The following is a 27,854-nucleotide window of genomic DNA, read 5'->3' on the forward strand; positions in this document are numbered from 1 at the left end:
ACAGATTTTCCACTGGGCTGTGTGAAGAGAATGTCGTCCAAAAAGGTATTCTGCAGAGCAGTAGACTTAAGAGGCATTCTTCACACGGAGGATGCTGCAACAAGTGTGGAAAAACGTCACAGACAGCACTCCTCTCTCAGGAACGCACAGCACGGATCGGGGCGGTAGGGGGTCTGAAATGGACGTGTGTCCAAAGGCACCTGCTGCACGCGTTATTCCACCAAGGCGTCCGCCAAGAAAGCCATGGAGCAAAACACCTATGAGCATCTTTCCTCGACCACTGGCTTCCGTGGGGTCAAGGTCCACACTCTTCCTTTCACTGCTGGTCCTCAAGTGCTTCACACGGTACTTGACATTTTAATAAGTATTTGCTGAATTAATAAATGGTGGGAGTCGAGTCCGACAGAACATGCTGTACAAAACAGTGTGATAAAAGCATCACACTTCTATGGAATTTCAAATAAGAACAATTTCCCCAAATGGGAAGATCCCTTTGCAAGTCTTATTTAAATCCCAATTTGTGAGGTAACTTCTACACGTATACTGCCATTTATTGGTGGTGGTTAGAAGATTTCTGCTGTCTTCGCCCCCAGCTACCTTAGCGCCAAACTGACCTAACGAAGTATTTCAGCATTTTTAGTATCTAGACCAGGGAAGACTAACATTTACTGGGTATAAACATTTTGGGGGGATTATTTAAAATGCTGAGCCCCAGGGATTCAGTATTCCTAGAGCAGGGCCTAGGACTCTACACTCCATGTAAATGTCCCCGGTCACCTCTGGCTATAGGGGTTCAGGCAATGCACACTGTCAAAAATGCTGGTCAGGAGTCCCATCGTGGCGCAGTGGTTAATGAATCCGACTGGGAACCATGAGGTTGTGGGTTCGATCCCTGCCCCTGCTCAGTGGGTTAACGATCCGGCGTTGCTGTGAGCTGTGGTGTAGGTTGCAGACGCGGCTCGGATCCTGTGTTGCTGTGGCTCTGGCGTAGGCTGGCGGCCACAGCTCCGATTAGACCCCTAGCCTGGGAACCTCCATATGCCACCGGAGCGGCCCAAGAAAAGGCAAAAAGACAAAAAAAAAAAAAAGAGAGAGAGAGATGTTGTGGACAAGAAGACCTTGAATTGGTGCCAGAAGGCTGTATTTGAGGCCCAAATCTACACCTGGCTACGTGTGTGGTCATGGGCTGCAATCACCGGGCCTCACTTTCCTCTCCGTGGGATTCACAGCATGACTCCTCAGCTGACTACCTAGTACCTCCCTCCCCGCTGATGGCATCTGGGAAGGAGAAAGCCAGCAGTACTCGGCGCACACTGTGCTGGGAATCACCAAGTTCACCGTGAGTCTGCAGTATTAACTCATCCCTGCTAATGTTCAACACAGAGATAATTTCTGCTGAGTATTTAAAAACAGATAAAACAGATGCAGCAATGCTATGTGGCTCCATCTCCAGCTGCCTGGCAAAATTCCGCGGAACATCTGATTCCTGCTTATGGACGCGGTACTGGCCAAATCATGGTGAAGGCCCAGCTACGTGACTCCCAGCACAATGCATCGAATGTGAACATAATTCCTCTGCTTGGCACCATACCTCTGAAAAGTGGGCTCTTCACGCTTCAGGTGGCAAAGGGTGCAAACTTTCTGGTTGGCACCTACGCTTTTCCAGAGGACGGTTCTTGCTTAGCCAGTATCCGCGTTACTCTTAAATAACCACACAAAAATTAGGATGCCACGGAATAAGGGTAATGACCACCAGTATGCTGCATCTTTAATTCTCTCGCCAACCAGAAGGTTCTTCTGGAGCCTGTAGCATTCAGGGCAATTGCCATGGACACTGCTCAGTCACAGTGCATGAATCCAGAATGGCCATCATCAAAAAGGCTACAAACAATAAGTGCTGGAGAGGGTGTGGAGAAAAAGGAACCCTAGTACACTGTTGGTGGGATTGTAAATGGGTGCAACCACTGTGGAAAACAGGAGGGAGATGCCTCAGAAAACTAAATATAGAACTACAATTTGATCCAGCAATCCCACTCCTGGGCATGTGTCCAGAGAAAACCATGACTCGCAAAGACACATGCACTCTGATGTTCATTGCAGCACTATTTACAATAGCCAAGATGTGGAAACAACCTAAATGTCCATCGACAGAGGAGTGGATCAAGAAGATGTGGTACATATACACAATGGGATATTACTCGGCCATTAAAAGGAATGAAGTACCGGCATTTTTAGCAACATGGATGGACCTAGAAACTATCATGCTAAGTGAAGTCAGCCATACAAGGAGGCACCAACATCAAATGCTTTCACTGACATGCGGAATCTGAAAAAAGGACAGACCAAACTTCTTTGTAGAGCAGATGCTGACTCACAGACATTGAAAAACTTATGGTCTCTGGAGGAGACAGTTTGGGGAGTGGGGGGATGAGCTTGGGCTGTGGGATGGAAATCCTGTGAAATCAGATTGTTATGATCATTATACAACTACAGATGTGATCAATTCATTTGAGTAATAAAAAAATAAAATAAAATAAAATAAATGAGACAGGGTCAACTGTTTCCCAACTTTGTGGCATATTCTGAAGTCCGCTTTTTGCAATAGCTCTGGTATTGCTTGTTATTTACCTTTTGGACATAAAATAAGGAAACAAAGTCCACCATGACTGAAAGACCTCTGGCTAAAAGCTTTCCAATTAGTGGGGGTTTTATTACTTTCCTTATACTTTAGCTTATATTATTATGTGTGGGTGTTGGTTTTTGTTGCTCTTCTGATTTTCCTTTTTTTAATTTTTTAATAATTTTTTTATTTTTTCCGTTAGAGCTAGTTTACAATGTTCTGTCACTTTCTACTGGACAGCAAAGTGACCCAGTCTCTCTCTCTCTCTCTCTCACACACACACACACGTATACATTCTTTTTCTCACATTATCCTCCATCATGTTCCATCATAAATGACTGGATATAGTTTCCTGTGCTATGCAGCAGGATCTCATGCTTATCCCTCCAAATGCAATAGTTTGCATCTATTAATCCCTTCTGATTTTCACCTTCCAAATCTTTAAAGTGTTTGTTCGACAGGTCAAGCACTCAGTTGGTACCCACCAAAATTTCTCTGGTTCATAGATCTGTGCTTAAGGACAGCAGCAAGAAAAGTCTGCAAAACTCAATTCAAGCCATAATGTTTATTTTCTATGTTTATTTTCACCTTCCGGCTTACTACTTTGGTTGTGATCTATTTTCCTTGCCTAGCTCTCCTGTTAACAGTAACAAATGTGATTGATTACAGAATGTGGACAGGCAAACAGGTGAATGAATCAAGCCAAGTCAGGTGACCCCATCAAAAATGGCAGCAACGGCTGGACTCCTGCCGAATGTTGCCATGAGACAGCAGTACCGCAGCCCCAGCATCCCTGGACCTTCCAGTGTTTCAAGAGAAGTCTGGCAAATAATAGATACTCAATAAATATTGATGGAATCAATGAATACACAGGCTCCAATTTCCAACCGAAATCTCAAGATTTTAAATATAAGTAAGACGATGTAGTCGTAAGAATACAGACTCTGGAGCCAGACTATCTGGCTTCAAAATCTAACTCTACCCCTTAAACGCTCAATGATCTTGGGCAAGTTAGAGAATATCCCCGTGCTTCACTTTCCTCACTTATGAAATGGGAGAAATAACAGTACCTCCCCAGAGGGTTGTTTGAGGACTTAATTTTTTAGCACTTTTTAAGCCTCGGGACAATACCTGGTGTATTGTAGACGCTACATAAACAACAGAAACACATGCTAAACCTTCAAAATGCCTTTCCATTTTCACACGTATCATTCCACCTTCCTACCATAACTGGGGGATGAAGGTGTCACCTGCAGAGGAGGAAACTGAGCTCCCCCAGGACCCTTCGGGGCTGTGCAGGATGACAGCCACGTGTGCGGGTCACGCAAGAACTCCACGTGTGGACACTCAGCAACTTAGTGGTTTTCCCAATAGGATATTCCAAAAAATGGCAGATGTCAGAATCTGGTCCAAGGCTTGTGATGCACAGAAGCAGGGATGTGTACATGAGTGTTCACCGTAAGTCTTCTTCCGCAGTCACCACATAATTAAATAAAATGAAGAGCTGGTTCAAACCCCGGTTCCATGGCTTTTAGCCCATACGTGAATCACCTAAAAACTGCCAATGTGAAACAAAAGACAAAGCCTGTACACTCAAGAATGTCCACTTAGGTTTGTCCTCTTTTATTAATACTAGTTTTCAGTAATGTTGGCTTTGAAATAATTTAGATTCTCTTCTCACTGACTCCAAGACCTTTCTCCAGGAACTTTCTGAACATGGCCTCTGACTGCACAGCCTGTGTGTGGCTGCAGTTAGAAACTGCTAGGTTAGAAACACCCTGTCAATGTTTTCTTTCATCTTCCTGGTTGTTGTTGGTTTAAGGCAGATCCTTAATGCTATTTAAACAGAGGAGACTATTTGAAATTTCTTGGTAGATGAATTTGATAACGATAATTTTTAAAGAAACAACTACTGTCATCTTGAGATAAAAGATCTCATTCAGCACGTCCTGAATAAGTCAGGACTTCTTGCAGGGAAAGGTCAATGTAGCTATAGCTGTTTCCGTTTCGTGTACACCAGCAATAACTTGACACACTCTCTGATAATCTGCATTTGATAGAGTCACTCTCTCACATTACAGAAGAGTTTTCTCTTTAAGGTTTAGCCTTTAAAAGTTTTGTTTTGTCTTATGTTTAATCTGAGTCTTCTCATGAATGAGGAGGGCACCTGTTGTCAAAAATATATTCTGCCGAATTGGACTTAATCAAAACTAAAAACTTTTATGAATTGCAGGGCAATACCAAGAAGGGAAAAAAACAACAACAACAACAAAGAGTGGGAGAAAATATAAATTGCAAATAAATATAAAGGCAAATCATGTATCTGATAAGGATCTAATACTCAGAATATATAGAAACTCTTACAATTCAACAACAAAAAGGCAAATGACTCAATTTAAAAGGGGGCAAAGACGACGAATTGACATTTCTCCAAAGACGACACTCGACTGGCCGATCAGTACATGAAGATATGTAACATCCTAAGTCTTAGGGAAATGCAAATCAAAACCACACTGAGATACCACTTAGACCCACTATACTTTTTTAAATGGAAAATAAAATAAACGTTGGCAAAAACAAGAAGTTGGAACGCTTAGGCATTTTTTGGCGAGGTTGTAGAACCGGGCAGCCACTATAGAGAGCGCTATCGTGATTCCTCAAAAAGTTAAACACAGAGCAGCCATATGACCCAATAAAGATCTGAAAACATATGTTCCGATAAATCTTGTCGTTAATCTTCCCAGCATCATTATTCATAACAGCCAAAAGGTGGAAACAACCCAAATGTGCACCAATAGAATGTGGTATAGCCCCCCCAAAATCAATTTTTTTCTTTTTACTGCCACACCTGCAGCATATGGACGTTCCCAGGCTAAGAGTCGAATCAGAGCTGCAGCTGCTGGCCTCCACCACAGCCACAGTCGGGTGGGATCCGAGCGACGTCTGAGACCTACACTGCAGCTTAAGGCAACACTGGATCCTTCACCCACTGAGCAAGGACAGGGATCGAACCCACATCCTCATGGACACTGTGTCGGGTTCTGAACCTGCTGAGCCACCATGAAAGCTGCATAAAGTATTATTCAGCCATAAAGAGAAATGAAGTATTGACCCCTGCTACGGCATGGATGAACCTTGATAGATTATGTTTAGTGAAAGAAGCTAGACACAAAAGGCCAAATGTTAACTGATTTCAGTTATAAAATGTCCAGAACAGACAGAGCCATAGAGACAGAGTGCAGATTGGTGGCTGTCAAGGGTGAGAAGGAAGGGAGGCGGGGGGCACTGCCTTAGTGGGTACAGGGCTTCCTTTTCAGGTAATGAAAGTGTTCTGGACTTAAACAGTGGCGGGAGCTGCACAGCACTGAGCATGCAGTAAAATACCTTTACATTGTGTGCTCTAAAAACAATTTCAGTGTTGAGTTTTATGGGTCTCTGAAATGCTACCTCATTTAAAAAAAAAAAAAAAAAAAAAAAAAAAGCCTTGAATCCCTAGTAAGAAAAGTAAGAAAACTCCTTCCCTTCCAAGTTATTTCACAAAATACATCACTCAAACGTTAGGGAGGGGAACACTGCAGCCAGGGGACCAGGGGCCGAAGAGCTGGCCTAGTTCCTTGACTTCCCTGTGCCATTTGTCATATCCCTTTTGCTCTTGAAAGGCAGTCTTGGGTCATCAGTTTACCAGCAGAAGCGTCAACTTTTCCTTCTCCACTTCCAAATGTCTCTTGTCAATAATTTAGCCAATGTGGCCAGCACCAGTTAATGAAGGTGTGTGGGGACTGTCTTTTTCTAAATTCCATTAAAATATTTCATGTCAAATAATAGAATATCGATGACTCTGGCAAGAAAAGTGATGTGGTGTCTCATAAATCAGTAATTTGAATCTTTCCTTAATTCACATGAGATAAATGATTAGGAAACAATGATACATCTGATAGAAAAAACATTTAAAAGTTGGAGAAAAACTAATTATTCAGTAAGCTCCCCCCCCCCGGGGAAGATATATATTTCTCCCCCAAGGAAATGTCTTTTTAATTATTAAAATGTTAACAATAAAATAGATTATACATACAAATGAGCCAGTATAATTTAGTATATGCTCCAAATTTAATTTTTCTGAGCTGCAAACGTTCACGTCAGCTAGGTAAGAGAAGGGGAAATGTGGAAAGAATTTTAAAGTTGGGGGAGAAAAAAACTCATTTGAAGATATCCTTGTTAAGCCGTTGCTGGCAGAATACATTTGATCAGAAGACACAATTGCAAAGAAGCAAGACAACGTTACAAGGAAAGTCCTGCAAATAAATGCAGCTGTCAATGAATTTCCAAGACACAATTTCCTGAAATTATGTGAACTACCTGAACTATGATTTTGAAAGTCTCAAAGTTTTTACCAAAAAAGTCCTATTTGCCTTTTGTGACATGTCTGTTTAAATAACATGACGTTCCAAAGAGACAGAAGGGAGAGAAAAGAGCAAGGATTTGGATACATGGGGTTTAAAGAAAGCCCCTCAGTTTCACCTCAAATAAGTGTCTCCCTCAGGTGAAACCAAAGGCGGTTTTAGCTGGAACAGCCTGGAGAACTGTGGGGGAATAATCCCATCTCATGGAAGCCAAACCTATCTGGTTCACGGATTGTTATTGCAAGGAAATTCGAGACAGAGAGAAACTGAAACCAGCTGTTGAAGGTGAACAAGAACTTGATGAAAAGAAATGCTTAGATTTTACGTCAAAATTAAGTGAGGTGGAAGAGTACCCAGAAGACTTTACAGGTAGCATATGCATGCCTTCAAGGACCAAATTCTGAAAACACTTGGCCAGAATATACATCTAAGCGTGTGGCCCAAATAGTCACATAAGTGAAGAATTGTATGTCTTCATTTAAGGGCAGCAAAGTGAAGTGAAACCCAAGAAGAAAGCATGGGGTTAATGGAACTTCCTTTCCAAACAGACTGACTTAGATTTTCGGGGGGTTCTCCCTAACTCTCTCCCTCCCCTGGACATTCAGCCTCAGCTCTTTGCCTAGAGAGGTGCAAATGTATGATGCGCTGATATCCCAGGAGACCGAACTCAGCTCCTCTAAGTTTTCACTTCTTCGTAAGAGAAGTCTCCATAAAGGAGAAGACAGAAGTTAGGAATTCAGAACCCAGGTCAGGAATGGCTGCATCCAGGCGTTACTGGCCTAAGAAAGACTGGTCATGGGCACAGGGAAAGGAATTGTTCCAGCTTTTAGGAGAAGCACCACCTGCCCCCTCATCCATCTACATGCACCCAGGAGAGTGAAGGGTCTAGCTGCTGCGGAAAGGGAGAGAAGGGCCACTGGAGTTGGTTCCAACCTCTGTTTTAGCCCCAGGTGGCCCAGCCATGTTGTGAGGACAGGGTGGGGACCAAGGGACTTGAAGGTGAGGCTGAAGAAGGCAGGGACTGGCACACCACACTGCAAAGGTCTGGGGCTCATCTTGGTCGGAGCTGCTACAGATGATCCTGCCACCCCTGGACCCAGAGCAGGCACTACGAAAAAACATGACTTGGGGACAGTCAGGTGTTTATGCTCTGAGTATTCATAAAACGGTGACCACTGTTTATCATCACAATTTAAGATCATCTCAGAAGGGCAAGGCCTGCTCCTAGGTGGGCAAAAGAGGCCTTCTCTGCAAACACTATCCCCATGGCTTCCCTCCCATCACGTCTCAGGGCTTATGGGTTACAGACCTGAAGCATGGGTAAGAGGAAAAATCTCTTTTCCTGCCTCTTTCCAGGGTTCCCTGAAAGCATGAGCTATTTGGAAAGAGTGGAGGTTCTGCCCAGAAACTAGTTCATCTGGAAACAAACAGGCCTCCGGATTCTCTGCCCTCCCCTCCTCCATACACACAGGGTTTTATTCTCATATTTTGTCTGGATGGTAGAAGGTCATTTTTACTCAACCTGGGGAAGAAAACGTGGGGCATTTTCTATCTAGAGCCCCCGCCTGGGGGTAAAGCCCTAGGAGTCTGGAGGCCACCCAGGAGAGGCAGAGCAGGGAAGGGCAGCGACTGAAAAGAATCTGCAGCCAAAAAAGGAGAACGACGAGGATGCAGAAGCCTCACAGCAAAGAGAATTAAGCCGGAGCTCAGGGCAAGTTTATTTTACTTCACTGAGCCCTGGAAGCTCCCAAATTCTAAGATCCCTTCAGAGACCTGGGAAAAGCCTACTGGTTCTCAAAATTCCTCAAAGCAGAAGGATTTAGGCAAGCACCTCTTTCCCACCCCAATGCCACGGCCTGGCGCGCCCGCACACGTGCCCGTTCCAGAGTCTCTGGCAAAGGAGACACCCAGGGGGTGCCAGGAGGGTGAGCTGGGCCTTCTCTGCCTGTGACCAGCTCCTGAGCAAAGCATGTTCCCTAAGCACTGGGGCCCGGGAATGTGCACGTGGGGAAGGGCTGGGAGCTGGGGAAACTGAGAAGCTGCAAATTAGTCCAAGTGCTGGCAGACTTGCGCATACACCAGAGGCCAAGGTCAGAGAACCTGGGGTCGGGGTGGATGCTCGCGGGCTAACTCTTTCCCACTCTTTTCCAAGAAGACAAGGAGGAAAAGCAGCTAGTTGGGACCACACCGTCCCCTGTAGCCCATCTTTTCTTTCTCTCATTTCCTCTTAAAGCCCCCCGTCCTGACTTTATCTCCATGGATATTTTCTTCCTGCCTTTGATTCCTCTTAGGACAGGAGAACTGAGGGGCATTTACTTTCGGGGAGTGCGCGTTGGGGGGTATACCAAGACACTGCTCCCCCACGGCCAGATTTTCTGACATTTATGGATCTCTGCTGCTAGTTTCCGGCTATAAAGCTGTCATAAATGTGACATCTACCCCAAGCTCCGCACGAAGCCCAGGGAGAGTAGCAGAAACTTGCCTCTGATTTTAACTTGGCAGCCGAGTTTATGAAAGCTGTTTTGGGCGGGCCGGGGTGAGAATCCAGGCAGCTCTGGGCCAGGTGTGGGTGGCTCCAGTCCTGTCTGAACCAGACTGTCCTTGCAGTGTGAGCCCAGGAGAGAAGCAGGGACTGGACCGGATTGCAAACCGACCCCCCCCCCATCTTCCTGTTTCTACGCTGGGAACCCTGGGTGCACACATTTTGGGAGTCAGGTCCCTTCTGTGGCCCTGCCATAGTCCCGTGCTGGGTTTTGGCTCCCCACCAGAATATCCAGAGATTAAGCGCACTGGAGAGGAGGTGGGGGCGGGGGGGGGGGTTGTCTGTGGCACCCAATGTAAAAGGAGAAACTGGTGGCGGGTAAGAATCCCAAAGGGCACAAGGCCCAGCGCGTGACCAGGCACGGCAGCAGTTTTTCCCTCGCTGGTTCCTAACTCCTCTCCACCACTGCGCTGGGCTCACATCTCCAGCCAAACGGACCCGAGCTCCAAGTTATTTTCAATCACAACCTTCTCTGCCCCCCAAACGTCGCAATTAGGCTCTAGGGTGAAAGGGCGGCGGGAAGAGCCGGGGCGAGCCTCATGGCCGCCGCCGCACGCCTGCGAGAAAAGCGGCCTGGCGGCGCCCGCGCCCGGGGCGCGCAGCCCTTCCCCGCGCCGCACCCGCGCGCCTGGCGCTCCTCTCGCCTGGGGCTTGGGGAACACCCCGAGCCTGCCCTGCTCCCCGCCCCCTTGACGTCCGAGTCCTAAAACTCGGAAGCATCGTCTAAGGCCCTGGCAGGTAGATAAAGAAGACAAGGTCAAGGCCTATGGAGAGCCACGATCCGCTTGCGCCCTTGCTGTCTCCGCAAGTGAGTCCTGCCTGCCGCCGCCGCCGCGGGGGAGAAAGGCGCCGCAGCGCCCAGATCTACCTGGAATTTAGGGCCCTGACCCTGATCCTATTTCCCGACCACCCTCGGCCACTGCTCACGTTCTTCCCTCCTTTCCACCCGAGGCGGTTTGGAGACTATAAGACATCTGTCCCCCCATCGCAGAGAGATGGTTACAAATAGTGAGGCTTCGCGAGCACGGCATTCCCATCGTGCGGTCAGCCGGTGCAAAAGCAGGGGACGTCTGGCTCCGAACGCGCCTCTTCCCCTCCCCCCGTCCCCAGGGCCGCGCTCCAGGCCCGCTCCGCGCGCGTCTCCCCCTCCCCCAGACCCTCCGTTTTCTTCTTTATGAAACACACGTGCTCGGCCCACCCCCGCCTCCCGCGTACAGGCCAGTCGCCTCTCATTTTTGGTGCCCAAACTCAGCTAGAAGTTGAGCAGGGGAGCGTCAGAGAAGCACGGAAATAGAGAGTGGGAAGGGGGAAATTAAAGCGGGAGGAGGGAGAAGAAAGGAGCTGGAGGTCGCAGGGGCCCCGCGCCCGCGCCGCCCCCGGGTCCGCCCGCCCGCCCGCGCGTGCCGAGCGGGGTCAAGCGCGGACTCACATGGTCGGACTGCAGAGCCGCTCTCTCAACTACTGCGAGTGGGTGGTTTCGGGGCTGCCCCGCGCGCGGTCCGCTCCCCGGCTGCCTGCGGTGGGAGGACAGAAACAAAACAGATCACGGGACACGACCGCGACGGGCCGCTCGGCGCCGCGGGGACCTCTCTCACTTCGCGAAGGAAGCGGGCGCTGGGGTTCGGGCAGCCGCGGGTAGCCTATAAATAGAGAACTTTTAGACGGAATCAACTAACAAATGAGAGGAGCTGGCGTACCTTTGCGCCGAATCCCCTTCCCGGTGCTGACCCTCCGTCCCTCTCCCCGCCCCCGGCCACCCCTATCCAGGCAGGATCAGGGAGGGGGACAGACGGGGGGGGGGGCTGCGTTTACTTTTATTAGAATTTCCAGTAGTTTTATTATTTTTGCAAGGAGGGAGGCACTCCGCCTCTTCCTACCCTCCTACCTTTGCTCTACAGGCGCCAGCTGGGAAGGGTAAAGGCCCCAGAGAGCGAGAATCCCGGGGGTTGCCCGTAGAAACGGGGAGGGGGAGGGGGAGGCCGCGCCAAGTTTCCCCTGGGATTTCGGGAGCTACGGAGGGAAAGCCGGAAACTGCCAGGCTCGGGAGTTTTCTTGAGACGCCAGGATGGGAATCAAGGTAACCCTGGGTTTGGGGGGGTGGGGAGTGCGACAGGGCGAGGGCAGGAGGCCCAACGGCGTTCCTAGAGTGTAGGTTTCCTTTCTCGGGGTCAGCTGCAACGCTCCAGGGCTGGCAACCCCCGCTCAGCAACTTTACTTGAACCCTCGGCCCTGACCCGCCGAGGTTGCGGAGGCGTACCCCGGGGTCACGTCCTCCCTTGCCTGGGGGGAAGCGGGCCCTGCCGGGTGGCGCCCTCGGTTCGTCCTCGCTAGCTCCCCGGGGCCAGCCGCCTTTTCGCCGGGTCCCCGCACACCTGCCGACCTGAAGAGATTCTTGTGACTGTGAGTCTTGACCGCCCCTCGCCGCCCCCTCTTCGTCCGCTTGAGCCAGGGCCGAACTGCGAACAGTGGTGGGCTTAGTAGGCTTTGCATTTTCATGCCAGACCTTCCTCAAAAATAACCCCCACCCCAAGGACGACAGACACTAGCTCTCCACTCCAAACGCCCCACATCACGAGGTTGCTTCACTAAGTTTATTCTGAATGTCTCGCGCCAGCCAGAGTCAATAGGGTAGTCCAATAGGGCTGGGTGTGGGGGTTGGAGAAACTGAGGCCCCCACAGGTGACTCCAGTCTGCAGGCCAAAGGAGGCTGCACTAATTCTCTTTGGAAGCTCCTTCTCAACGCAAGACCTGCAGAGCAGGGGGCTAAGCCCGCGCAAGGGGCCAAACGGCGGCCTCGAGCTGGGGGAAAGTGAGGGGGGAGGCAGAGAACCGTGGTGCTCTTTCTTGCCACCGCCTACCCCCGCCCCGCGCCGCCTGCCGCCCCCCATACACAGAAATGACTTAGGCCTCGCCTCTACCACTACCCCCCCGAGGGGGGGGAATCAAAGAGGGTCGCCCAGGCAGTTGATACTGGGTTGTCGCTTCTTCTAATACCTGTTCCCGTCGGTTACCACCCCCCGAAAACGGAAAAGTTATTCTGTCTTTCCCAGAATCCAGCCGAGTCTGGCAGGACATAGGAAGGTGCTAAGGGGGGGGGGGAGTTAGTCGCCCCTTTCCTACCCTGTGCGCCCACTTTCCCCGACTCCACGTAGGCGGGTGCGCGCGGCTTTTCAAGCCACCCGAAAAGCCCGTGCGCGCCCCGGGCGCTGGGTACACACCTGCGCTTACTGCGCTTCCCCAAGGGCCCTGAGCCCGCGGGGGTGTCCCCTCTACCCTGGCCCAAAGCCCAAAGAAGGGTACTCCCAGACGGAATTGAACGGAGCCCGGGATCCCAAGGCCGCCCGCGCCTGGCTTGTGCTCCCCTGGCTACCTACCTGTCCCGACCGGCCCGCTCCAGTCGCTGACCCGGCTGGGGAGCCAGGGCCTGGGAACCAGCGCCTGCAGCGAGCCCGCCCCCGCCCTCACCCTCGCGCCCCCGCTCTCCCCGACGCCGGGCCAGACGTGGGGCGGTCTCTCGCGGGCCATTGGCTTGGGCCGCTGTTGCGAGCCTCCTTCGAGGATTTTCCCAGGCTTTGGGGCCCATTTGTGGACGGGGATGAGATGGGCCAGGCCAGCGCCTCACCTTTCATCCCACCTGCCACTCCCTCAAATTCCCCTTCTTCCCGCCCCTGGAGCCCAGGCTTTGAAACTGTAGTAACTGCGCTAAGAAAGCGGGTGAGAACCTACTTGCGGGCTGATTGTGGAAGTCAAATAGGTGCTTGCGGCGGCGTTTCTCGAGGTTTTGTGAGTCGGAACTAGGGGAACAGGCCCTATAGGGACAGAAACGACAGACGTACAGACAGCAGGTATCCCCGTGGCTGTCTTCAGCACGAAGTTCACGTCTATTGTTTTCAGCTCGGGTGAAGCTGCCCAGTGTGATAGATCTTTTTAGATCCCATCAGTGGAAGAAAAATCCTGGTGATAGCGATTATCTCCCGCTCGCGCTATCTCGCCATCGCCCCAATTCATCTCCCTCTCGCTCCAGCCTCTCGGGGAGCCGAGGAGGGTAGGAGGCTGGCGGGAAGACGGACCAAGCCGCTGCCCTCGGATGGAGCGGAGAGGCATGAGGCCACCTCATCCGTCCCATTCCGCTCCGGGCTGGGGAGAGAGGACACGGCAGGTTTCTTTCTCTGCCAAGCCTTACGCTTCTTTCAAATGATTTTAGTCTGGTGCTCGGTCTATCCATATACATTTCCAATCTCATGGCTCATAAACTATTAGCAAAATGGTTTCATTATTCACCTTCTGTATCCTACAAAAGGGAGAAAAAGGAGCGGCAGGAAGACAAAGTGGGGGTGGGGGGCAGTCGCGGGACCCTAGTTAACAGTGATACTGCAGGTGTTTAAATCATGGCTCAGAGGCCGTCTTCAAGCTGACACTCAACAAATCTGATCAGTTTCCAGGATCTGTACCTGACCCTTCTCCTCCCTCTTCCCCTCCCCCTTTCTCTTTCTCTCTATCCATCACTATCCATTTCTCCTTAACACCCAGGTTTCTAGAAGGACCAGATGAATAGCGAAGATACTGCAAATCCATTATTTGCTTCATTAGGTGGCATCAGTAAGGCACGCCCTTTGGATACAACACATACAATTAATTGTTTGGAATGGCTGCCCCCGTCTGCTTTGGGGCGATGTGAGTGATGGAGTCCCATGTCATCTCTGATACCTACCGTCCTAAGACAAAAGTCTAAGATGATGACCAAGAACTTTACTTGTGGCGTCAAGGTGGCCAGTTGGGCACCAAATCCTCCTCTGGCTTCCGCAAGCGGGAGAAGTGTGAGGAAGTTGTAGAGTGTGTGTGTGTGTGTGTGTGTGTGTGTGTGTGTGTGTGTGTGTACACGCGCGCACGCGCGTACGCCCCTGAATCTGTGCGTCGAGAGGAGAATGGGGGGTTAACACATCGGGGTCTTTGTTTGGCTCTGAGAGGTGGGAAAGAAACAGTAAATGAGGCAACCCGAATTAAAAGATAAATAGAAGCAAACTGATTCGAGGAGGCTTGAGAACCCGGTGCGTTGGGCTAAAAACTGCGGGCAGAAGCGAGCCGGCGGAATCAACCTCCGGCGATTGGAATCCGGACTGGCTTCTCCGCTGGGGGCGATGATGATATTACGTGTCTCCACCAACACTTTTACTTTTCACATGGATGTATTTTATCTAGAATGACTCTATCACCTCTCTTTCTCCCCCCTCCCCCCAGCACTTTTGAAAATATAAAGGACGCCAGGCAAGCGACCGCGCGGTAATTATCCAATCTGGCTGCGAGAGGCCCCTCTGCGATCGCCGGCGGCGGCGGCGGCGGCGCGGGGACCCGCGTGGAGGCCGGGGACTCCCGGCGCTCTCTAGGTCACCGCGCCGCGCGGCCGCCGCTCACCCGCTGTTTAATATACATGGGGTGGGAACGCAGGGAAACAGATCTCGTGCCTGCACGTCCTGCAGGGGGGGAAAAAATCAATTTGCTATTTATTTTTGAAATATATAGATTTAGGGAATTTTTTTTTTCCTGCCCGACCCCCCTTCAAGAACGGCGGCCCACATTTAATTACGTCTTTTAATGACTTTTCCCTTATTTGCCATTGCTATTTGCCATTCAGGGCGGGGGCAGGGTGGAGTTTCTTTGGGGGGTTTTCAATTCTGGTATCTTCAAAAAGATTTGCCTTACGTGTTAATTGCATGCTGTTAAGCACATCTGGGACTGCGTGCTGACCAACTCGGACCAACTTTTAATTAACACATTGACCCGGCGATGAAGCAGCCGCCCAGCCTCCCCCTGGAAATATGTATATGAGCCGCGCGGACCGCCAGATGCGTGCGAGGACTTGCCTGCGTCGAGGGGCGGGAGGGGGTGCATAATCGCCGCCGTTCGCCCTCTTTCTGTGAATGTTTTTCTCGCCTTTAGAGGTAGGGGAAAACAAAGACAAAGAGTAAATGACCGGCTCCTGGAGCTGGCTTCTGGCATCCCTTAATGGGACTTGACCCTGGGCGGGGGAGTTGGGGCAGTGGGAGGGACGACCCCCGAGGCCATGGCTTCGCAGCCTGCCCTGGGCCTGAGCCGAGGACTCGAGCCTGGGCCTTTTGAACGGACTGAGTTGTCGGTGAATCGAAGCGGTGGCGGAGAAGCCCAGGGGCGAGAACCAGCCACCGCTGCCTTTGCGGGTTCTGGCCTTCCTCCTCCCAGCCTCCTCGCCCTGGCCTCCGGCTCTCCCGGGCTAAGCCGCAAACGCCAGGGCCCCGGGTCTCAGAAAGAGAAATGGGTCGCCCCGCTTCTTGGAGCGCAGAAGGCGAGGGCCAAGGAAACCAGTGGCTATTTTTAGGAGTCCAGACCCTGTCACTAGAGACGAGGCAGTTGCACGGGGCGATCTTCCAGCCAGGCCTTCACACCCAGGCTGCGGGGGGGCAAGAAACCCAGAGCGCAGCGCAGACGATGCCACCTGCAGATAGGCAATTTCACCCTAGGTAATTTCATTCAGAATTGATGGCGTTTCACCGGTGTGGTGTCTTCAGAGTGAGTGCCTAGCCTGCCTCCCCATAGAGCACAAATGCGGGTTAATCCCCAGATACGCACTCATTTTCTCTTTCCGCATCTAATCTCAGCCGCCTCGCTCTTGTTAAGTGCTTAGCTTCAGCCTACATTCCTATTTAAAAAAAAAAAAGTCAAAGTGGTCTTCCTGCTCCCAGCCATAAAAAAGTTGGATCGAATCACTCCCAAGTTACCCTTTAACGTTCCCTCCAGGTAACAGTTGAAGTTTCTTGTTTGACATTTTTCATTCCCCAGTACAGAACTTTTCCATAAATACGCAGTCGCAGCACGAGAAGAAGTATATGTCGCAATAAATTCACAGCTATAGGCTCTAACTACATCGATGCTTTGGAAAATTTAATGTGACAAGATTGCTCCCCAAATTCCTTCCACCTCTTTTTTTCTTGCTCTCCTTTTTTTTTTTTTTTTTTTTTTTTGTCCTTCCCTTGAATCTACTTCTCCTATCAACTTAGCAGACAGTGTGCAAAATTTAAAATTAAAAGAAGGGAGAAGATAAAGAACAGTGTTCTCTATTCCTCAGTATTGCTCCGAGCTCCTCCAGATCTTTTTACCTTCAGATCAAGGTATAATCAACACACATCTTTATTCAGAAAACAAACAATCAGTTGGTAAATTACAATATCTTTTTGCAAAGATAAGGCCTTTGGAAAGTTAGCCCAGGCTTTGCCCAAATGGCTTTATTTTGAGTTTAGTGGACCACAGCTACTTATTTCAGCTCACAAATTGATCTGCAAAATTGCAGCACACACCTGATATCCAGGGAAAAACAAGAGTTGGTAACTCCAGCTGGTTCTTTTGATTTACTCTGCCTGGTAAGATGTATGCTGGGGTGTTTTGATAAGGGAAAAAAAAGGAGTCAGCAGTTTGATTTGGAAACTCTTTTACTGCTGAATATGGTTGCAGGTTTAAACTAAAGAATGTGTTTCTGTTGGGGACATTTGCATGACACATCCATATGCATTAGCAGCTGCACGGTGTGATATCATAGTTCCTGTGAGCATTTATCTCCCCCCCACCTCTGTCTTTCTTAAAGGAAGTAGGTAAGTGGTTTATAGAAGAACCATCTAGACTTTAAAGACCATGAATCTTCCTGTGTCCTTCAGGCCCTCAGCACCTAAATGGCCAACAACAAACTTTCTTTTCAGAATGTGGGAATTTGAAGTAGCTAACTTCCCTGGTTATGTTTTTTTTTTTTTTTTATCGTAATAATGAATGGATGAACAATGAGGTCCTACTGTACAGCACAGGGAACTATATCCAATCTCTTGGGCTAGAACCTGATGGAAGCTAGTATGAGAAGAAGAATGCATATATACGTGTGACTGGGTCACTATGTGGAACAGCAGAAATTGTCACAACATTATAAAACAACTATAATAAAAAAAAATATACAATAATGGATTATCAGTGTATACAACTTAATGAATTACTCAGAGAAAGGAGCCATAGAGATTCAACTCTATGTGTAGAGAAAAAGTATTGTCATCTGTATTCTTCAGATCACAGTGACTTAAAAGAGAACCTTTTCATTAGACAAACTGTCTTCATGTCTTTAGTTTTCACTTCATGATACATACTAGAGGTAATACTTTTGAATGAAGAGAGCTCAGACCTTACCACACGGGCATATAGCAGTGGTGTCCAAGACTGCAAGTGCCGTTCTAGAAGATGTTTGCTTGCCCAAACATTGTATGAACTATGCAAAGGCCACTTTGTAATATCCACAGTGAGCTTCTGCCACTAATCCTACCCCAATTCTATTGCATGTGTGATTCTACCTGAATTCCAATGGTCTGTCAACAACAGGAACCACGAGGTCCAACTGAAGTCAGAAGGAAACTGGATCTGATTCTGTTCAGTCACTCAAGCTATTTCTTTTTTCCATCAAGAAAACTACATCTAAGTGGTGCTCAGCAAGTCACGGTGACGAGGAAACATATGGACCCCAAACCAAGAGATTAACATAAGCACATTTTGAAAAAATCTCCTCTCTTGGAGTTCCTATTGTGGTGCAGCAGGTTAAGGAGCCAGCATTTTCGCTGCAGCAGCTCAGGTCACCGCTAAGGCAGGGTTTTGATCCCAGGCCTGACACAGTGGGTTGAAGATCTGGTGTTGTTGCAGCTGAGGTGTAGGTTGTAGCTGCAGCTCCCATTTGGGCTGGGAACTTCCATGTGCTACAGATGTGGCCAAAAATTAATTAATTTAAAAAAACCACCTCTTGTTTCTGTTCACATTCAGTGTTTGATGGTTTTGAGGATAATCATGCTTAGACCTTCACAGCACAGGTGTATTGTAAGTGTATTACAAAGTGAAACAAAAATCTTACATACACATAGACAAGCAAACAAAAAGATCATTCTTATCAAGAATTGTGATGACCAATGAAGACATCCTACTAGACATATTATGACTTTTCCTCTAGATCTTTGGTCTCCAGAGGCGATATTTAAGGGAAAAACATGAAATGACTATAAAATAGTGTCACTCACTCTTTTTTTCTAAAATACTTAGACCTAACATGCATATGGTACAAATGTGCATGCACAATGACACATAAATATGCATGAGCCTAACTAATAATCTACTTTTATGTCTTGTTTCCAGATGTTTGCAAATACTACCAGTGCATTGATTTGACCTAACCAAAAGGTAGCTAAGATCTGTGCCATTCAGTGGAATCCTAGATGTTTTAGGTATCACAGAACAAATTTCTCCTGTCCTCTATTGCACAAAAGTTGAGAGTTTTTTTTTTTTAATTTCTTAACTTAAAAGTAGTAATTCAATCTAATATGGATAAAAGTAAAAATGTTGGCTTCATATTGTATAATGAAAAATTAACCAGCTGCATTATTTTATTCAATTAATTATTTCAGGGATAATTAGAACGGCCAATTGTTAGGGCTGGTTAGCTTAATTGTTTAGTTTAGAACATGGCCCAGAATTGATCTTGTGATTAATTGGGTCCATACTTAATAGCTGCATATTATATCCCCCCCATCCTGACCATTCCTGGATGTTTCTGTGCCTGAAGCGACAAGAGGAACAAAGAAGAAGGTGGATGAATTTGCACAAAACAAAGACAAAAGATTTACTTTTAAAGGCACTCATCTTGTGTATATATATAACTGAATCACTTTGTTGTACAGCAGAAGTTGTTACAACATTGTAAATCAACTGTATTTCTGTAAAACTTTAAAAAATGAGAAACAGAAGCACACATCTTACTTGTAGCATTAAGTATAGGAGAGATGGTATAGGTGTCTGCAATTCAACTGAAAGCTCTCTGGCAAGATTTATCAGAGGACAGAGACAAGGAGCAAACACACCTCATTGAGGCTACCAGGACAGCTTAGACTTGATGAAGAAAATGGATGTACCTGCCTAGGTATTGGTATAACATTTAAAACTTTTACAAATCAGATGCTACTGCTTAATATGTATTCTCTTTATCTTTAAGATAAAAAAAGAACTTGTTTCTTTGTTTGCTTTCAGATGGGATTTTGATAGTAAACATTTCTGGGTGTATGAACGGTGCCAGACTTTAGGACATGGGGGATCTGAAGGAATTACTGATTTGCTTATCCATTCATCTCTCAGTTTATTTACAGAATAATTCCATTTTATCCTCGAAGACTTTTTTTGGCACAGCTCACTGTATCATAGGCTCTTTGAAATATAATGGCGAACGAAGATAAAACAAGTCATTAAAATGGGTCACCCTTGATTCAGCAGATCCAAGTCAAAAAGCAGATGGAAGTTTTGTTAAGTCAGTGCTTAATTCTCTGGCCATTTATTTATACTCACTTTCAAGAAGTATGGGTTAGGGAAAATGGATATTCAAAAGCCAGTGAGTGCAATCCAGCATAGATGGAGCTCAAAAGTCACCACTCTATCCTAAGAAGTAAAAGTCTGAACAACCAGAAAAATCAGTTCTTCTTAGATCCATCAGAAAAGTGAGGTCACAGGGCAAACTGCTGTTCCCAAAATTGGAGAGACAGACAGACATATATAGACAATCACAGCTTAAGAGAGTTGAAACCCAAGAGCTAAAGCCTGGGTACTGGGGTGGGAAAACTGAACTGCAGTTGACAAATTGCTGGAGACTCATTGTGGACAAATCTGAGAGTTAAAGACTCTAGGGAAAGCCAATCATAGACAGGACCTCATGCTTTTGTGAGTTTTATCTCCAGGACCTTGCAGTGAAGGTCAAAGAAAAATGCTTTCACACTTCCAGAAGGAGGGAGGGAAATAGCATTTTGTTTTTCTTAACAAGTCCTGCCTGCAGGAGAAACTAATTTGCCAGAGCCTAATGTATTGGGATATGTCAGAGACTAATTACCTGAGGAAAGAGAAATTACCAGCTCCAGCCCCTTCTAGCCAGCTGGACCTACATAAGGAGGGAAAGAAATGGAGATGCATTACTGAAATTCACCACCCAGGGACTCAGGCTTGTTGGAAGACTGAGACTTGGAGTTCCCTCTGTGGTGCAACGGGATTGACCGTGTCTTGGGAGCACTGGGACACAGGTTCAATCCCTACCTGGCACAAGCAGGTTAAGGGTCTAGCGTTGCCTCAGCTGCAGCTTAGGTCACAACTGCAGCTCACATCTGATTCCTGGTCTGGCCTGGGAACTCCATATGCACAGGTTGGCCCAAAAAGAAGAGAAAAGATTGAGACCTAATCATAGCTATGGGATGGTTTTCCTCCCCTGCCTCTACACATTACCATCACATTACTTAAGGCCTTTCTCTTACCCAATTCATCATGTCCACTTTTCAGCAAAAAATTACCAAGCATACTAAAAAGCAAAAAAACACAGTTTGAAGAGACTGAACAAGCATTAGAATCAATCAGGTATGGCAGGAAGGTTGGAAATATCAGACCTGGAATGTTTTTAAATGTATGATTAACATGCTAAGGGATTTAATGGAAAAAGAAGACAACATGCAGGTGCATATTGAAAATATGAGCAGAGAGATGGAAATTCTAAGAAAGACAAAAAAAAGCATCATAACAGATCAAAAACACTAATAAAAATGAAAAATGCGTTGAGATGGACTCAGTAGTAGACTGGCACAGCTGAGGAAATAATCTCTAAGTTTGAGAATATGACATTGGAAACTTCAATAACTGGAAAGCTAGAATGAAAAAAAAAAAGACTAGAATATGCAAGGACTGTGGGACAACTCTAAAACAGGTAACATGCATAATGGAAATATCAGAAGATGAAAGAAAGAAAGGGACAGAGGAAATCTTTGAGGAAATAATGACTGAGAATATCTCCAGCTTGATGTTCAACCCCAAATCACAGACCCAGGAAACTCCGAGAACACCAAGCAGGGTAAATGTTCAAAACAACAACAACAAACAACAACAAAAAACAAAAAAATGTTCAAAACAAACAACAACAAAAAGCTACACCTAGATGTATCATAGTCAAAATTTAGAAAATTAAAGTTTAATTAAAGTTTAATTTTGAAAGAGCCAGGGGGGAAAATCTTACCTGTAGAGGAGCAAAGATAAGAATTACACCTGATTTCTCCTCAAAGAGAGTGGGGTGAAATATTTAAGATGTTGAGAGAAGAACTACCAACCTAGAACTCTGTACCCTGTAAAAATTATCCTTCAAAGTGAAGGAGATATAAAGACTTTCTTAGACAAACAAAAATTAAATGAATATATTGCTGATACATCTGGTTGCAAGAAATGTTAAAAGAAATTCTTCAAAGAAAAGAAAAACAATATAGGTCAGAAACTTGGATCTATATAAAGGAAAGAGCTTTGCAGAAGGAAGAATAAAGATAAAATATTAGTTTTTCATATTCTTATGTGATCTAGCAGATATCTGATAATATCTGCCTCAGATATTTTGTTCAAAATAAAAGCAACAATAATTTCAATAATTATTGTTTTTGCATAGTTGAGAATGAATGACAGCAATGGTACAAGGGACATGAGAGAGGAATTGGGATTATTTTATTATTATAATGTTATATAATTATGTAATGTTATATATATAAATTATAATGTTATATAACTTACACCAACCATAAAGTGATATAGTGTTACTTGGAAGTAGCCTTGGGTTAGTTGTAAATGCATATTGCAAACCCTAAAGCAACCGCTAAAAAAAGTAAAACGATAAGTATAATTGATATGGTAAGAAAGGAGAGAAAATGGAGTTATATCAAATATTCAACTGAAACCACAAAAAGCATTTGCAACAATGCGGATGGTCCTAGAAAGTATTATGCTTAGTGAAATGTCAGAGAAAGATAAATACTCTATGTCATCATTTACACATGGAGCCTAAAAAGTCAGACAAAGGAATGTGCATAACAAAACCAAAACAAACTTGCCCATACAGAGAATAATCTAGTGGCTATCAGTAGGGAGAAAGAGAAATGAAGAGGAAAAGACAGAGGTATGGGATTAAGAGATACAAACTACTATGCATAAAATAGATAAGCAGCAAGGATGTATTGTACAGCACAGGGAAATATAGCCATTGTTTAGCAATAACTTTAAATGGAGTATAGCCCATAAAAATATTGAATCACTATGCTGTACACCTGAAGTTAATATTTATTGTAAGTCAACTAAACTTCAATTTAAAAAAGTAAAATTTTTTTTAAAAAAACATAGAAAGCAGAAAAATTGTGGAAGATAAAAATAGGACCAAAGACAAGAACAACATATAGAAAACAGTAAAAAAAAAAAGTAGATATTAACCCAACTATATCAATAATTACTTTAAACATCAATGGCCTAAACATTACAATGAAAAGACAAAGATTGTTAGAGGAAGATCCAACTACATGTTGTTTACAAGTAACCTGCTTTGAATATAAGACACAAAGAGATGAAAAGTAAAGGGATAGAGAAAAATACCACGTGCTCACACTAATAAAAAAAAAGGGGGGGGAGTAGCAATGTTACTTTCAGACAAAGTTGACTTTAGAACAAGGAAAGTTATGAAGGGATAACAGAAGGCATTACATAATGATAAAGGGGTCAGTACTCTAAGAAAACATAACAATCCTTAATGTGTATGCACGTAACAACTAAGCATCGGAATATGTGAGGTTAAAACCTGATACAACTGGCGTAGAAAGAGATAAATCCACTATTATGGTTGGAGACTTTAACACCCTTCCATCAGAAATGGACAGATCCAGCAGGCAGAAAATCAGTAAGGACATAGTTGAACTGAACAGTACCATCAATCACCTGGGTATAATTGACATCAATAGAGCACTTCATCCAGCAACAGCAGATCACATATTCTTCTCAAGCTCACATGGAACATGTACTAAGATAAGCCACATTCTGTGCCATAAAACATACCTTAGCAAATTTAAAGAAGTAGAAACCATACAATGTCTGTTCTCAGACCACAGTGGAATTAACCTAGAAATTAATAACAGAAAGATTGCTGGAAAACCTCAAAATACTTGGAGATTAAACAACATACTTGTAGGTAACGCATGAGTCGAAGAAATCTCAAGAGAAACTAAAAGATTTTCAAATAAATGTGAAATTCAGCATATCAAAATCTGTGAGATTCAGCAAAAGCATTGCTGAGAGGGAAACGTACATCATTGAATGTATAGATGATAATCTAGGGAGTTTCCGTTGTGGCTCAGCAGGTCAAGAATGTGACATAATCTCCATGTAGATGTGACCCCTGACCTCACTCAGTGGGTGAAGGATCCAGCATTGCTGTTAGCTATGGATAGGCTGCAGATATGACTCATATCTGGTATTGCTGTGGCCATGGCATAGGCTGGCAGCCGCAGCTCCAGTTTGACTCCTAGCCTGAGAACTTCCATATGTCGCAGGTGTGGCCTTAAAAAAACTAATAAAAATAAAATTAATAATCTAAGCTTCCACCTTAGGGAACTAGTAAAAGAAAAACAAATTCAAAGCAAGGAGAAGAAAAATGATAGAAATCAGAGCAGAAATCAGTGACATTGGAAGCAGGATATCAGTAGAGAAAATCGACAAAATTGAAAGTTGTTCTTTCAGACCAAAAAAATTGATAAACCTTGAGCCAAGCTAACCAAAAAGAAAAAGAGAGAGAGAAAACACAAATTACTAATATCAGAAATGAGAGCACAATAGTACATATCCCATGGACACATTTAAAGGATAATAAATGAATATTATTATTGTATTTATTATTATATACCTCTATGCCCACAAATTTGATAACTAGATGAAATGGAAAAATTTATAAAGTAAACTATCTACCGAAACTCCACAAGAAGAATAAACAATTTGAATAAGCTTGTATCTATCAAATAAATTGAATTGATAATTAATAACTTTCCAAAATAGAAAGCATCAGATTCAGTTGAATTCACTGGTTTATTCCATTAATCATTTGAGGAAGAAATTATATCAATTATCTACAATCTCTTCCAAAAGAAGCAGAGGAAATACTTCCTAACTAATTCTGTGAGGCCAGTATTACCCTAATATCAAAACTAAATAAGGACATTACCCAAAAAAGAGACTAATATCACTCATTAACACAAATACAAAATTATTCCAAAAAATTAGCAAAGCTAATCCAACAGTGTATAAAAAGATTTATATACCATGATCAAGGAGGATTTATTCTCAATAGGTAAGTTTTGTTGAACATTCAAAAAAAATCAATTAATGTAATCAAACATATGAGCAAATAAATATCAACAATAAAGAAGGAACATGATTATATCAATTGATGCAGAAAAAGCATTTGACAAAATCCAACATTCATTCAAATCATAAAATTCTCAGCAAACTAGGAAAATAGGAGAACTTCCTCAACTTGATGAAGAACATCTACAAAAATTCTAGAGCTAACATCATACTTATAGTGAGAAACTAAAAACTTTCCTTCTAAAATCAGGAACAAGGCAAGGATGTTTCCTCTTACCACTGCTTTTCAACATAATATTGGAAAGCTAGCTAATGCGATAAGACAAGAAAAGGCAATAAAATGCACTGATTGAAAAGGAGGAAATACAACTCTCTTTGTTCATAGATGACTTGATCATTTGTGTAGAAAATCCTGAAGGAATCCACCAAAAACCTCCTGGAACTATTAAGCAGTTATGACAAGATTGTAGGATCAAGTCAATATACCAAAGTCAATTTCTTTCCTGCATACCAGCAATGAATGAAAGGAATTTTAAATTAAAAGTAACATGTACATTAGCACCCTACAAAAGATAAATACTTAGGTATAAATCTAACAAAATATGTGCAAGATCTAAATGAGGAAAACTGAAAAACTCTGATAAATAGAAATAAAAGAAAAACAATGGAGAGATTCTGTGTTCATGCATAGAAAGACTTAGAACCATGATGATGTCAGATTTTCCCAATTCGATCTATAGATTTGATGCAATCCCAACCTTAATCCCAGTAAGTTATCTTCTGGATATCCACAAACTAATTCTAAAGTTTATATGAAGAGTGCTATGATGTAAAATAGTCAACTCAATATTAAAGGAGAGGAATAAAGTTGATGGATTGACACTACCTGACTTCAAGACTTATTATAGCTAAAGTAATCAAGCCAGCATGGTTTTGATGAAAGAACAGACAAATAGATTAACAGAACAAAATAGCTCAGAAATAAACCCACATAAATATAGTCAACTGATATTTGACAAAAGAGTAAAAGCAATACAATGGGGCAAAGATTGTCTTTCCAACCAATGGTACTGAAACGATTAGACATCCACATACAAGAAATGAATCTAAGCACAGACCTTACACTCGTCACAAAACCCAACTCAAACTGGATCATAGTTCAACATGTAAGATGCAAAAATAAGAACTTCTATAAGGTAACATAGGAGAAAACCCAAATGACCTTGGTGATGATGATAACTTCTTATGTACAACACCAAAGGCATGATTTATGAAAGAAGTAAGCTATAAGCTAGAATTCATTTAAATTTAACACTTCTACCCTGTAAAAGACAACATGAGGAGAACAAGACAAACCACACATCTGATAAAGGACTGTTACCAAATTAAACAAAGAACGCTTAAATCTTAATAATAAGAAAACTAACAACCCAATTAAAAAATGGGTAAAAGGCATGATCAGAACCTCACCAAAGAAATACAGGTGATAAGTAAACTCATGAAAAAATGTTCAATATTGTATATCATTAAGGAATTGAAATTCAAACAAGTAATTGTTAACAAGTAATTAAAACAAGTAACACTACACATTTACTAGGATGGCCAAAAATTCAAAACACTGACAACACATGCTTGTGATAATATGGAGCAATAAGAACACTCAGTCACTGCTGGTAGGCAAATAATTTTTTTAAAAAATGGTACTTTCGGATATAGTCTGGGAATCTCTTGCAAAACCAAGCATATTCTCACATACAATCCAGCAGTTACACTCCTTGGTACTTACTCAAATGAACTGAAAACATATGCCCACACAAATACCTACACATGGATGTTTATAGTAGCTTTATTCATAATCCTTAAAATTTGGAAGCAACCGGGAGATCCTTCAGTAGATAAATAGGGAAATAAACTGTGGCATATCAGACATGGCACATCCAGGCATATTCAAGGCTAAAACAAAATGAGCTATCCAGCTATAAAAACGTATGGAGGAATCTTAAATGCATATTACAAAGTGGAAGAAGCCAATCTGAAGAGGCTCTATACTGTATGATTCCAATGCTATGACATTCTGGAAAAACTAAAACCGTGGAGACAGTAGGAGGATCAGTGGTTGCCAAGAATTAGAGGGAGGGTGGGATGTATAGGTAGCATAGAGATGCCTTTTAGTGAGGGGAAATATGGTATATGATAGTATCATCATGGGTATATGTCATTTTACACTTGTTAAAACCCATAGACTGTACAATACCGAGAATGAAGCCCAGTATAAATGATGGACTTTGGTGATAATGATGCTCAGGTTCATCAGTTGTAACCAAAGCACCACTCTGGGCTGGGATGTTGATAGTAGGGAGGCTGTGCCCCTGCAGAGGCAGGCGGTATATAGAAACTCCATCCTTTCCACTTTCCAGTTTCATTATGAACCTAGAGCTGTCCTATAAAGTTTATGAAATAATTAAAAAATCAACGATTTTCAGTAATGTTAATATTAGTAGCATATCCCAGGTCTTAAGCTCTAGGTCTTGGCGCTTTGCAAAATTCTTCCCAGAAACATTTTTATTTCTATTAGTAGGAGTAAATGATAAAATAGCCTTGTGAATAGCATGGATAAGCACAAGAAAATCAGCCCTCAGACATGCTTCCAAAACAGACAACAAACGTATCTTGGAGTATTTTAGTATTATGTTAAGTGGGGCAGTGATATACTGCACAACTGAGAAACATAAATGGTCTTAACTGGGAATGAGGGTAATATGTTTAATTTTTCTCCATCATCGTGGTCTCCACCACTGCCATCATCCCTGACATTTACTGAGTACTCACTCTGTGCCAGACACAGTGCTCATGCTTGATACACACCCTCCCAGTCAGTTCCATACAACCTATGAGATATGTAGGCTCCAACAAGCCCTGTGCTACTGGTGAGGAAACTGAAATTACTCCTGAGCAGATCTTTGTGTATGTGTGTGCACAGGAAAATAAAGCTCTTGTTTTCTAAAAAATGTATATGAAACACACCAAGTAAGGGAAAGCCTTTATATGTGCTAGCCGTCTCACT

At 44.4% G+C, this 27,854-nt stretch overlaps 1 protein-coding gene and 1 long non-coding RNA gene across 25 annotated transcripts in view; one reads left to right on the forward strand and one right to left on the reverse strand.

Moving 5' to 3' along the window:
- ESRRG (estrogen related receptor gamma) overlaps positions 1 to 12,964 on the reverse strand; it is a 663,361-nt gene extending 650,397 nt beyond the window's left edge. For 10 of the 19 annotated variants that reach the window (XM_021064111.2, XM_084979088.1, XM_084979061.1 and 7 more), the window contains exons 1-2: positions 12,937 to 12,964; positions 10,992 to 11,076 (exon numbers count right to left, since the gene is read on the reverse strand). In XM_021064111.2, coding sequence (XP_020919770.1) covers positions 10,992 to 10,993 — 2 coding nt within the window. In that variant the 5' untranslated portion in view covers positions 10,994 to 11,076; positions 12,937 to 12,964. Of the gene's footprint in view, positions 1 to 10,991; positions 11,179 to 11,259; positions 11,305 to 12,936 lie in introns of those variants that run through there. The other 9 variants (XM_021064108.2, XM_084979086.1, XM_084979090.1 and 6 more) reach the window with 2 other exon arrangements.
- LOC146398785 (uncharacterized) overlaps positions 11,549 to 27,854 on the forward strand; it is a 344,076-nt gene continuing 327,770 nt past the window's right edge. For 5 of the 6 annotated variants that reach the window (XR_014817314.1, XR_014817313.1, XR_014817315.1 and 2 more), the window contains exon 1: positions 11,549 to 11,639. This is a non-coding gene — a long non-coding RNA (uncharacterized LOC146398785). Of the gene's footprint in view, positions 11,963 to 27,854 lie in introns of all 6 variants that reach the window. The other variant, XR_014817316.1, reaches the window with a different exon arrangement.

Source organism: Sus scrofa, chromosome 10, assembly GCF_054392235.1.
Source record: "Sus scrofa isolate SSC_HxYL_T2T_F1_AM1 chromosome 10, Sscrofa_HxYL_maternal_Yorkshire_Landrace_v2.0, whole genome shotgun sequence".
NCBI lineage: Eukaryota > Metazoa > Chordata > Mammalia > Artiodactyla > Suidae > Sus > Sus scrofa.